The 13,226-nt window shown below is 41.8% G+C and overlaps 1 protein-coding gene across 2 annotated transcripts; it reads right to left on the bottom strand.

The window, feature by feature from the left end:
* Window positions 1-10,374: 10,374 nt before the first annotated feature.
* Window positions 10,375-13,066, bottom strand: mrpl22 (mitochondrial ribosomal protein L22). 2 transcript variants are annotated; one of them, XM_069145546.1, is made up of 7 exons: window positions 13,007-13,066; window positions 12,872-12,914; window positions 12,261-12,396; window positions 12,057-12,122; window positions 11,604-11,681; window positions 11,297-11,366; window positions 10,375-10,659 (listed from the first exon to the last, which is right to left on the bottom strand). In XM_069145546.1, the coding sequence occupies exons 1-7, from the start codon at window positions 13,029-13,031 to the stop codon at window positions 10,451-10,453; spliced, it is 627 nt and encodes a 208-aa protein (XP_069001647.1). In that variant the 5' UTR covers window positions 13,032-13,066; the 3' UTR covers window positions 10,375-10,450. The 2 variants fall into 2 exon arrangements, with proteins under 2 accessions (XP_069001647.1, XP_069001646.1); XM_069145545.1 differs by lacking the exon at window positions 13,007-13,066 and having other exon boundaries at window positions 12,872-13,000.
* Between the last annotated feature and the right edge of the window lie 160 nt (window positions 13,067-13,226).

Raw genomic sequence — 13,226 nt, 5'->3', positions numbered from 1 at the left:
AAAGCTCTGTGTGGCCCAAATTTGATTAAAGCTCCCTGTGTATTTGCAGTGGGTAATAAATGGAGGAGCATGGAGTGAAAACACAGGCTGGATGGAGAGCACGGGAGTGTGAACGCTGTTTTGCATTTCAAACGCGTGAAGCGCCGGCTTGAGAGGAGCTAAGTGTGAGAGGAGCCGTCCGTGGGCCTGATTAGTCTGGATGTGTGTTACAGATGGGCTGAATGGAAGCGGATCTGATGGACTGTGTGTAATAAACCATGATGACCTCCGGCTGATTCGCACACTGCGGCCTCGAGTTGCCAAAGCACGACCGTTGAATAAAACTCTGGTCTCCAGCTAATATGTACCTGCTTTGATTGTGTTAAGTGCAACGTTTTTGGAGTAGGTGAAAAAATGAAAATCTATTTTACGTCCCAGTCACTCACTCAAAGAAGTGTTAAATTTCTCATGTTTATTTGACCTCCATGTTAGCAGATTAGAGGCAGACATTTCAGAGACGGTATCTCAAACATTTTGCCCAAAAAACAGCTCGAAATGCTTTTGTAAGTTGGTTGAAGAAACACTCTTTGTAATCATGAACAAACGCACATATTCACCGACTGTAAAGGATTGTTGTATTTTGGTGTCCAAATCGATTTTTTTTTTTTCACGTTCATTGCGCAGAGTTTTGATGATTCAGAGTAGCTGATAGAAGCAGGAATAAACTCTCAGCGGCGAGGGAGAGGGTTCATCACCGGTTCTCACATCAATCCAGGCCATGAGGCAGTTTTAATCTACCAAACATCTTGGTGGATTAAAACATAAAATACTTAATCCATGCTCGCAGGTGCTCGTGAAGGTAGCTATTGGACCGCTTGTTGCTTGTGTGCGATATATCATTGTTTGTTTACAGGTCTGATTGACACCTTTTTTTTTATTGTGAAATATTGCAGTTCAATGCAGCAGAAAGTTAAGATGCATTTAGGTCAGTTTAAAGGGTCCTTTCACCCAAATTTACAGTTGTACGAACCAGAATGTGTTTTTTTGTGGCTATTTTCTCACTCATTTATACAATAGAGTGAACATTTACACTTGGTTTTGTTCGGGTTTTTTTATTCACTGCAGTGATGGTTAGTTTTATCACACATTTTGAGTGCTGAGGTTCACCAACGCCTGCTGCCCAACAAAGATACTAAAGTAACCAAATTCAGGCACCGAGTGGATTCCATTTTGTTTGGATTTTGGTTTGTTATCTGTACTGTACAGATGGATTCTACAGTGCAGACCCATTCCAATTTGTTTTTATTTTTGATTCATGAGGTTCTCAAAATTGGCCCAGCTTGGACACCCGGGACACACAATCCCATTATACAGAATCGCTGATTGTGAACTACATTTGGAAATGTGACTAATTCTAATTCTTTTTATTTTTTTTTATTATTCTTTTTATTTTTTTTTATTTCCCCTTTTAACAGCTCAACTGGAATAGGAACAAACACATCATTAAATCAGCAATGTCCCACTGTCGTTGTCATTATGAAACTCAGTTTGATGCCAACATCTTTCATTAAAAAAACATGCAGCCATTCGGGGGCCCCCCCCCAAGTTCCCTCGGTACGGAAATATGACGCTAATCACGGACACAGTGCACGCCAAGCCCGGGGAAAACTGCTCTCTGCCTCAGGAGCATTTTCAAATAATACCATTAAAAAATAATAATTGATGAAGTTGGCTCTAAGCAAAGGCACTAAGCGCTTTAAAAGCTTTCCATCGTCTTACAATACAATTTCCAAATCAATATTTCATTAACTGGATAGAGGTGCAATGTTCCTTGTTAATAAAGAAGGTTTGGCTCAGCACAGAGTTAACGTTTAGCTTTAGTAAATTTCAGGCAGGGAGGTGGGCTATTATGTTCCACTTGGCCGTCACACACACACACACACACACACACACACACACACACACACACACACACACACACAGTATACACTCTGAGACACACACCTGCCGGGTCCTCTCTTGATTGTTTCTGTGTTTATGGGCCGTTTTATGACCGAAGAGCGTCTGATATCCAGCGTCGTCGAGCTGCAGGTGACTTTCCCGGCGGCAACGGCGAGAAACAAATGTGAGCTCCTTTGACTTTGGTTCTAACTCAAGTGTCAGAGAAGGTGCAGCAAAAAAAAAACAAAAAAACCCGCTGTAAACGGAGTGAAATTTAGAGAAGAATTAGCTCGCAGAGAGACTCCATGCATCACGTTTAAAGAGGTGATTTGATGACCACAGAGAACACTCAACTCTGATTGGCAGGAGGGGGCGTCTAATTTTGATTTAACTGGAAACGAGGGGGAGATTGACACTGAGAGGTTGATTAGCTGAGTGAGAACAGGTGGGCTGATTGGGCAACTGGGAGCAGGTGAGGTGGGTTTGGCCAGCAGGAGACTACGGGCACAGAGCACCTCTGGTGGGAGGAAGGAGTGAAACAAACATGCTATTTTGATCAGAACTGTACTTTTTGCCAGTGTCCTCAATAATTCACTATTCATTACAGTATGAATTTTAAAAAATATAGCATATTTGCCATTTTCTGTTGTTGCCTTGTGAGCATTATTATACCCCTATATCAGTTTTCTAAAACGATCCTATCCTCACATTTCCAAACGTAAACAAATGACAATCCTAACGGAACTAAATCAATATTCTCAAATATTTGTTAGAAAACTGACACGTCGACAAAGTACCTCAACTTTCATATTTTAATTTAATAAGGACAGCAGGGGATGACCATCAGTTATCAAAAGTTAGGCTGAAGTGCAAAAACCCAAAGGTATCCCTGCATTCCAGTATCCATACCATCATACTTTTTACTATACCAGAAAAAGATCTAGCATGATCAATACATAGTATGCGAAAATATCATGATGTCCTACGACATCCGGTCGTACTTTGCAGTATCCAGGCCAAGCATGCTCCTCTGGCTCTTCTGAGCCACAATCCTCTGCAGCGGAAGATACGTCACATTGACTGAGCCGTCGAGAGAGTTGGTGTCGCTGATGCTCCGCCCGCAAAAAGAAGACGGAGGAGAAGAGTCATTAAAAGGAATCATACTCGTTCCAAATCACACCATCCTTCTTTTTACTTCAAATGTTGCGCGACAGTTCACGACGGATATGACCAAGAGGGGTCAAAGTTCAAGATGCATTTTCATGATGAAGCAGTGTCCCAATTGTATGTATACTACATGCAACAGTACATACTTTGTAAGGGCAGCTGCAGTACGTACTAGAAGTAAAAAGAAATAGTATGCGATTTGGGACACAGGGTATGAGTCTGTCACCATCACCCAAAAGGTTTCTAAAGCTAAACATTACTGATTACTGATTTGAGCAATGGGAAGTAATCCTGGTGGTGGTGAAGTGGAACAACTGCTTCAAACTTGTTTGTCGTCTTAGTTGTTTTGTTTTTTCTTCTTTTCTACTTTGTAGCTTTCTCACTCTGCAAAATGCACTTTGATTCAGCTTGAGGAGGATTTGTGTGGAGAGGAATCATTGTGGGGTTTTGGCATCAGTGCAAAATGCAGCGGTGCTTGTCATTCACGGCTGTGTGCCTGGATTTTTTGATTAACTATTGTACCGCCGTAATGAAATATTGGAATGCAGACGCACAGTACCAGCATTACAAAAAGTCAATTTTACTGTAACAGTCTTTAATAGTACTTTTTTTTCCCCCTTCCCATCCCTGCACTACACCGCTCTGTGCTGAGAGCTGCATCATGCGTGACGAATTGAAATATTGAAATTCATCTTGATGAATTGAAAGACATGCGGCGCACATACCCAGCAGGATTGTGTCAGATTGGTTTGTGTGTCTGTGGTTTCGTGCGGGATGTGATCCGTCGGAGGAGACATGTTAAGGGAAGTCGTCCTCTGCATCCCGTGAAGCGTGACTCTCGGGGCTTTTGAACTGCTGAAGCCTCTTGACATGCAGCAGGACTCAGATGTGATGCAACAGTGACACCCAGTGCAAGGAGCATGCAGGAGGACACACATCACCAAGCGTTTCACTCTGTGGTGGGTCATGAAAGCCTTCATGGAAATCACTAATGTTAACATTAATGTTTTCTAATTCAAATATCATGTCCTATTAATGTGAACATCTTAGGCCTAGAAGCACTTCAGAAGGCCATGAATAGATTTTACATGAAAAAGTGAAGTGAACTGTAATCACCAACCTCCTCATAATCTAAATTTTCACCCAAAACACCCCTTACCATCTGGCTCCGACCTCTAAAATGCTGTTACTTCCGCTGCTTTTGCTGCAGCATCAAAGTAATTTCCCAACAGTGATCAATAAAGCTTCATTATTTTGTTTCTGCTCTCAGTAGTCTCTTGTCTTTATCTTATTTTAAAGGAAGTGTAAACCCTAACCGATTAATAAGGGGGATCTTTTTTGTAATTACATTCAGACACTCTTTAGCTGCAACAATAAATCACTGTCTTCCTGTAAAAAAAAACAACCTCTCGTGGTCACCAAACACCAGAAGCTAAGGGGCGACTACAGTCAGTCTCAGTGGAGGGACGTTCTTTCCGGGGAAGACGCCCACCGTAAATATGGCTGCTTCTTATTTTGTGACGCTGCAGTTCATTTGTTCGCACTGCGCACGGATCCCGAGTGAGTGACTAGATTATACGTTCCATGCAGACTTCGTGATGTGATTCAGACCAGGATTAGACTCCTGATGGAGGGATGGATGCCGTCTGTGCAGGTGCCTACCTCATCGGGAGAATGTGAAACATAGATGTATAACAAAGGAAGAAATTATATTGGAATAGAAATAAAATTATATTCTATCTGGCCCGGGAACACCAAGAAGGAATTGGAGTCAATGGTAGGCTGACAATCATTGTTATTTTAAGAAAAGACCATTTAATATAAAGCACTTGGTTGGATGGTGGGGTGGGGGTTGGGAGGAGTTAAAGATGGCAGTGTTCGAACATTCAAAGTTTTTTGGGTTTCTTTACCTTTTGGTTGTACGACCCTATGACCGCCCTGGAGGAGGTGATGTCCAAAAGAGTGCGGCGTTGTTGCAATTTGTACATCTAACTTCTTTCTGTGACAGCAAACGTAAAGCCTCGTCTTTGATTTGGGGTCATTCAAAACAAGTATGACAATTTTTTTTCCCAAAATTTGCATTTACGTTCCCCCAAAAAAACATAAAACCTGGCAAACATGGGTTGCTTGTTGGGAAACTAACAAGAAGCCCACGAAGTCTATCACAGTGATTAAAAAACAAACAAAAGCGAATTGGACCTAGAAAAACAAAATCAAAGCTAGGAGTCACTGGGAAGGGCGGCAGAATATGAATATAAGGCAGCTTAAGGTAGCAACAATGCACACCAGCAGAATAATGAAAAAAAAACAAAAAAACTTCACCACTTCAAAAACACCACAAACCAGCCAGCCAACTGAAGGTGTTGACCCTCTCGAGACACACAAAGCTGAGCACCAAACCAACCTCCTTATATAACCTCCCAGACAAGCTGATTACCACCAGGTGAGGAGGAACATCACTGGTGCAACAAATGACTCCTGATGAGCTGCAGCGAGGGAGCCTGTAACCTTGGATCCCTTTGATCATACAAAATGCATTAGACAAGAGTACAATTTGCTGTTCATTTGAAGTGTACTGAATACTTTACCACAGCAACCCAAATAAAGAGCAGCAAAATGGATGGATGGATGGATGAATGTACAGATGAACAGTGGAGAAGTGTTCTAAGTGTCTGTGAAGTCAACAGAAGCTAAAAGAAATCCAAGGTGACCACACACGATGTTCATTTTCAGCCTTTATTTAACGCTCAAAAGATCATAAGATTTTAAGGCGAGCATCCTTTATGTTTAAAAAATGAGCAGTGCGTGTTAAAAATTCTCCCTTTTGTCAGTTCCAAAAACAAATAAGCTGCAACACCGCAGCAGACAAAGCTCTGAAGTCCCCCTGTGTCTGCTACTTTCTCCACTTTTAAAAAGAGATATGTCCCTGTCACAGAGATAAAGACTGAGAGCCTTTTTTTTCTTTTTTTTTTTTGTTCAGGGGAAAAAGGGAGGTGAATGCAGCTTCATTGGAGAATGTCCAGAGAGCTAACAAAGTGTTTTGTGTCTGGATTTGTTTCTCAAGGGCAAAGCATCCAGCGCCGGCCAGCGGGCAGGCCGCTCTGTGGTGTTTGTGCCGACGATTTCATTTGGGAGCTAACACCATTTTGCGGCTGTCGCTCTCTGCACATAACAGAGAGACACAGGGGAGGGGGGGAGGGGGGGAGACAAAAAAGAAAAAAAAAAACATAAAATGGAAAAGTTAAAAGGAAATGAATAACACCCTGAGGCACTCCCCGCACAACTGGCTTCTGATTTCTATTTGTTTCTCAATCCGCGCCTCCGCTGGGCCGCCCGGCACGTTGACCGACAACTGACGTTAAGAACAAATGAAAGGAAGCGTCACGGCATCCCGTGCTTTCATCAAGGTGTGTGTATGTGTGCGAGGTGGCGCGGCGCAGGAGCCTTGTGTACAGAGTATTTTTAATGCACAATTTCACCCGTCATGAATAATGAACTCCAGACTATTTGAATCTTTCCTGCAGTTAAATCCCGATGCTGGCGGCACGTTTTTTGTTTTTTTTTCTTGTCTTGTTGCAGGATGAGCTCATGCTTGGAAAGAGACAATACATAATTCACTTCATGTAACGATTGAACTCCGCCGTAGCGTCTCCAAAGAGAGACGATGGCGGGGAGGTGGGGGGGGGGGGTGTGTGTGGTGGTGGTGGGAGGTGGGGGGGTGACATAGCTGGAAAGGAGCATAGTTTCTCTTTTTTTTAATCTTTTATTTATGTGCCTTCTGAAAAGCCCAGTGGAGGAAAATGTATGTTTTACCACAACAGACACTTTGGAAAAAAAAGATATTTAGATTCTGGAAATTTGTGTGGTGTTACTCTTGCATGTTCCTACACCAGGTGTGCATGTGGTGGCTACAGGAGGAAGCACCTGTGCCTTGTTGTGTTATTATCTCCGATGGAATTTTGTCCGGCAGACACTCACAGGCGGTGGGCGTATCCAATAATCCTGCATACTGACAGACTTTGATTTGTAGAATTCGTGGATCTGCCCTTTAAGCACGAAGTTACCTTTTGGATATAGTAATTTATATAGCAAGTCCACTCAATAGCTTCTTCCACCTCCACACTTGAACCCACGCCTACCTCCAAAGAGAACTCGGCTGTGTCTCAAATCGTGTATTTGGCACAAACGTTTACTTGGACTCGAGAAGGAACTGAATAGATTTTGGGGGCCAAAGGTCATTGTGACCTCAGAAAACACGTGACTTCATGTGCTTGTTACACACACACACAAAAAAAACTAAACATTCACACCAATGTCTACTAGATAAAATGATGAAGTCATGACATTTTATATCCAAAAGGTCAAAGGTCAACTTCACTGTGATATCACGATGTTTTACAAAAACACTTTTCGGTTCATTATTCGAGGCCAAATCTCAGGAACAGGAGGGGATAGTGAGACCATATTTCACACGTGGTCAGATACTGAATTGGTGACATGGATTTTGGGTGTCCACCTTGAAACTTTGGTCGTTGTGTCGATCCTCCATGCAAGATGTGTGTGACGCATCCATGTTTTAGAATTTAAAGCTTCTTCACAGCATCTACAGTATATATGAATGACATCCCTCCCCGGCATCCTACTTGCCTACCTCGGAGCCAAAACCAGAACTGCTGGCACTTGGAGCTGAAAAGGTCTCTGAGGGTGTGTTGGGTAATAAAATAGGCAAAACAATGCATCAGCATGGCCAATGTCATCTGTAGACATTTGCTCATCACAGACATACCTGTATTGTTGCATATGTTGGCCTACAAGAAGACCTCTCAGCACAGAAATGTCAAAGCTAAATTTGAGATCAAAAACAGTGTTGTCGTTACAGAGTTTGTTCACCAGAGAACCAGTGACAGATTTATTTCTATGCTGGAAGATGTTCGGCTCACAACAAATCTCGGTCACAATAGCAGATCATTTTTAGATTTGTTATATGTTAAAAGGTCTTTTTGTTCTATGCAACTGTAAATATGTAATATCCCCATAAATGTTTTTCTGCATGTGTTTGTGGTCAGACAGAAAAAGAGTCCGTCAGGTGGTAAAGTTGAGCAGCGAGAGAGAGAGAGAGATGAAGGAGAAAAAGAAGGAAGACGATGAAGCCTTTTGCTCTTTTCAGAACTTGCTGCTTGTTTTGTGCCGTGGGACCGAGGCGGCCTCCAACCTGAGATTGGGGGCACACGTCTGCTGAAATTGGGGCCAGCAAATGGCATTTTATTTGAAAATGCACTCAAAGCTGCTCAGAGCCGACGAGGGCTTCGGAGGGATGTGGTGACGGGCAGATACACAAACCAGATCACTCACATCGGGAGCGGGAAACTAAAGGCCAATTAGGAACAGCGGAGACCAAAGCCGTGGGCCTCGACCATACGCTGAGACACGGCGACCTTTAGAAAACACAAAATCCCAACGAGGACATGTTTTCATGTCTCCCCGTGAGTTTGTTCTCCTTAGGATGTTTTCTTCTCCTCTAAATTCAATTTAGCAGAAATAGCAGACAATAATGATGGGAAATTCAAGAGAGAAAGCAAATAAGGAATAGATGAGGACATAAAAGACGTCACATTAGGCAAACGTAATTACATTCCGTAGGAGTTTTAGAAAAGAAAGCAAAGATGACGAACTGAAAAAAAGCAGCAAACTAAATGAGATAAATATGCAAACACTCCAAAGATAATGGGAGACATTAAAAATGAATGAAAAGAAACCAGACCAGTCTGTTTCCTGCAGTATGAAATCTCATTTTCTTCCTTTTTTTTTCTTCATATTGAGGGCCTCTTAGCCAAGCGACTCACTTTCAGCTGCTTGGTGTTACGAAGGCGCCGAAGCCGCTCCGAGGTCGTCTGCGGGCCGGCATCTCCCACACCGCCGCGGTCCAACCGAAAGGGATGAAGAACAGTGAAGCTGACAGGTTTGCGCCCAGGGGAGGAGTCCCGGTGACTGCTGTCATCCCAACACAACAACGGCGACGCTTCTGACAGTTATGATGGGCGCACGCCACTTAGGACTCTATTTACGCTCGGGCCGCGTGGGACAAAACAACGAGATTCTTTTCGTCCCGGCGGTGCAGCGGGACGTTTCCTCTCACCCCGGCGTGTTCGTCTGGTGTTTAAGCGACTTGCTCGCGGGGGACTGCGGTGGGAGGAGAGGCACGCTGGGAAACCAGAGGGAAGCTGCAATTTTAATGAGTCATTTTACAGCCGTTTGTGACACACACTGTTCATCAAACTGATGCAAGTGAAATTCTGGAATATAGTGAAAGATCAAAGTCAAAATATTTCACTTTTACGCCTCGTCACAAACTTTTAAGAGTTTGAAAGACCTCTTGAATCATCTGAGCAGCCTGTTGGGATCCTTAATGGCCACTGTAGAGACACATTACATTGTGGAAGATGCTTTGGAATAATTGCTAAATACATCATTGGTTATAACCAATATTTAATCTGAAGTAATATCTATACTTCCGAAAAGTGCAGTTTTAGTTTCTTATTTTCAGCTGCTGCGGTCTTGTAAACAGGCATTTGTACATTAGTTGTGGTGCAAACAAGAAGAACAAAGCCGACCTTAATTTTGTTTGCGGTCCCTTTCATGTTGCGCGTGTGTTTGTGATATTAAATTCTGTTTATTAATCGGTTTCCTCTACCAGCAGCCGACTTTAACCTCTACTCCTCATTTTATTTCTTGTTTTTTTGGGGGCATTTCTGCCTCGTTTCCGAGTCAATGGAAGAGAGACCGCAAACAGATGGAAAGACCGGAGTGTGACCACAGATATATACGGTATATTAGAAAAATACACAAAATAATATTCTTATTTTGATGCTATAAACGCTATAATGCTCATTTTAGACCTCAGGACTTATTTATTATCCTTCTTTGATGTTTAATGTTCTCAGCTTTTGGAAACCAGCAGTGATGCAAACAAACAAAAACAACTATTAGCCTGACTCGATTTCAGTGAAATGTATCCAGAACTCCAAAGGTTCAAGAGGTGAAGCTGCGCCCCTGCAACCATTCAACTAAAGTTAATCTGAGTACTTTCTGCGCAGAGCTTGAGATGGTGATGAGGACAATTCCAAAAGTGCCAAGCCTGTATTAGAAATTCACCACCTTTTTACGTGATATTACATATACATTTACAGTTTTTATATCAGAATGAGACCCTTCTTTCTATGAATACTTAATACTGCATAACTGAGGCGCAAGCAGTATTCTCAAAAAAAGAGAAAAAGATGTCGTTACCCATTCACTCGTTTATTTATTTACAAATATCACATGATATACACACAAATGTAAAATGTTTTATCCGAGGTCGGGTCTACAGACTGTGGGTGATGGTTCTGTTCTTCAGGTTCTGGACGTACTCTTTGGCCTGGTCGAAGCTCGTCTTCTGCTCTACTTTGGGCGGCGAGCCCTCCACCAGCTTGACGAAGAAGTGGCAGTAAACTTTGTCCATGATGCCGAACATCCCCTTGCCGTGGTATCGGATCCGCTTCAGGTACTTCCCTTTGCCGGAGTAGGACTCGGCTGCAGGAGCGGAGACGAGAGGGGGACGGTGTGTGTGTGTGTGATGAAAAGAGAAGATGAGATCGATAAAGGTCAGAGGAACTCTTTTCATATACAGCGGTGGCCTTGAGTAAAAACAGGTCAAAATAACAAAGATACAGTTTATGCTTATTTGTAATATGAATTGCTCACTCTGCACAGCAGAGATCTACAGCTTTAAAAAAAAAAAAAAAAAAAATTAAATACAAAAAATACAAAAAAGGATTTGTCATTACCTGCTTCCCCTTTTACTAAAGGTCATTTTCCCCACTTTTAAAATTCATTTCTTGCAGTGGCTGACAGCACGTGATGACTAATACCAGATTCCCAAGTAGTTTTAAGGAGGCAAAGGTTTTTCATTTACAAGTTTTAAAAGTCGATGAAGAAACTTCTATAGTTTACATATTTAAGTGATTCTGCGACCTTGAATAGCAGAGCTTTGATTTTTAAAGCAGTTATTAACTCCATTTAAAAGGTTTGTCTGCTTTGTTACGTTACCCGCTTTGTGTTGAGACATACATTAAACAAGTCGTTTGTAACCATCCAACTCGAGGCGTTGTTGCGGTCCTAATGTGCAGCTGTTTACATGGTGAAAGGTTTCAGTGCTGCAGACACTCACCGACATACAGGTTGGATTTGTACTCCACGTTGTGATTCTTGACCGCCATCTCTTGAGCTTCAAGAAGAACCTGAAACAAACAAGCAAACCAGTTCATACATCTGCTTCTTGTACAGATTTTTTTTTTTATGTTTATTTTTTAAGAGGAGGATGAAGATTAAATGAAGCGTGAGCAAAAAAAAAAAAAAAAAATCAATGAAAAAAAAAACATGAGTAGTGAAAATCTGAAATCTTTTTTTTTTTTCCATACAGGAATTTTGATTTACTTTGATTTACTTTCGAGGGGGTAAAACATGCAGCTACAAACCTCTTTCATGATTTTTGCCCCTTTCTTGTCGTTGAACTCCAGCTGTGCGACGGCCTGGTCAATGCTCATCCCCTGGATCTGCGTGGAGACACACAAAACAAACGAGATGAAACGAGAAAACAAACATCGCAACTGCAGCACCGGACTCAAGTCGGCTTTGAACACGGCGAGTCAGTAAAACGACGACAGGGAAAAAAAAAACAGCTGCATTCAGCAGATAAGTTTGACATTAATGAGTATTCACAGGTTTGTACTGATAAACAGTTTGTTATTTTTAATAGTAGAAAAACACTGAATGCCATTTTCTGCCATGCTGATCTGAATTATAACACAGAGAGGAAGACAATAAGGACATACAGATAAAAGATGTTTTCATCAACTGCGAGTGGTGCAAGTTATGGTTGACTGATGCGATGCAGCCGCTATCAGATACGACGTTGATGTAGGTCTCACCATTTTGGCCAGGTACCACATCTTGTCTTTGCTGTATTTAATCTGCCTCCTGCTGTGATAGATCTCCTGCGGAAAGAAAACGACAACGCGTTCCGACATTTTGCGAAAGACAAAAGAGTCGACTCCGACACCGTGACGGGAGTCACGAGACGATCAATCTCGCTCGGCATTATTAACGGGCAGAAATTTAAAAAAAAAACTCACTGCCGGTCTGCGAGCCTCGTCGGGAAGCTGAGGCGGATAAACTCGCTTGTTCCTCCTCTCCCAGTGTTTTGATTCCAGTGAAGTGCCGGTGTGGAGACAGGAGAGCTGCTGAGGGCCGCCAGCAGCAACTTGTAACCTGGAGAGACGTGGAGGGAAAAAATAAATAAATAAATAAATAAATAAATAAATAAATAACTGCATAATCAAAAGCGCTGGTACATATGTGACCAAAGTTCTCGTACACAAAATATGTTTTCAGTTTTTGGACTTTTTAACATTGGATCATTTCAAGTGTAAAATCCACTGCTAGGCCATCTGATGTGTTATTTTATTTATTTATTATTTTAAGGAGGTCAGAATCCCCCCCCCCCAAAAAAAAAGTTTGGAAACGTTTAATAATATATTTTGTGAAATCTTCACGTGAAAACGGAGTACGTTTACATGGATGCTTTTTTTTTTTTTAAATTTAAAAAAAAATCTGATTTGTTAATATTTGATTTGTTTTGCTGAATATTCTGTTGAAACATTCTTCACTTTAAAATAAAACGGTGACCGAATTGAAAGTTGATTTGTCCTTCTGCAAAAAAAAAAAGAAATAAAAGACAGCTTACCTGTGATGTAACACCCCTGATATATTCCTGATGAAAGCGATTCCTGAAAACAAGTTTAAAAAAAAAAAAAAGCACAATGTTAATGTCATAAAATGGACAAATTTGTGGATAATAAAGCTTCATTTTTGTCCTCACCGCGTCCTGCCATCGCCACCGCCATGTTGAATGTTTTTTTACGACACTGCTGTGTTTCGCTTTATGGCAGTACGTGCGGCGTTTGCAAATAATACATTTATTCTGCACATTTGTCGTCTTCGCCACCCATACGTCTCATTAGTTTTGTCGTGATTTATACGCGGTCTTAATAGAAATCCTGCAATTTGTTGTTATCAAGTTGTGGATTTAAAAAAAAAGG

The sequence above is a fragment of the Embiotoca jacksoni genome, unplaced genomic scaffold, assembly GCF_022577435.1.
Source record: "Embiotoca jacksoni isolate LCO1_2020_lvr unplaced genomic scaffold, fEmbJac1.0.p SCAF_13, whole genome shotgun sequence".
In the NCBI taxonomy this organism is placed as follows: Eukaryota; Metazoa; Chordata; class Actinopteri; family Embiotocidae; genus Embiotoca; species Embiotoca jacksoni.
This window is presented reverse-complemented; position numbering and strand designations above follow the sequence as displayed.

What these genes read in the sequence shown, in the direction of transcription:
- mrpl22 (XM_069145545.1), bottom strand. Translation starts at nt 12,960, where the DNA reads ATGACATTAACATTGTGCTTTTTTTTTTTTTTAAACTTGTTTTCAGGA. An exon ending in TCAGGGGTGTTACATCACAG is followed by an intron (nt 12,397 to 12,871) that starts GTAAGCTGTCTT and finishes ACGTCTCTCCAG; the next exon opens with GTTACAAGTTGCTGCTGGCG. An exon ending in GGGCAAAAATCATGAAAGAG is followed by an intron (nt 11,367 to 11,603) that starts GTTTGTAGCTGC and finishes TGTTTGTTTCAG; the next exon opens with GTTCTTCTTGAAGCTCAAGA.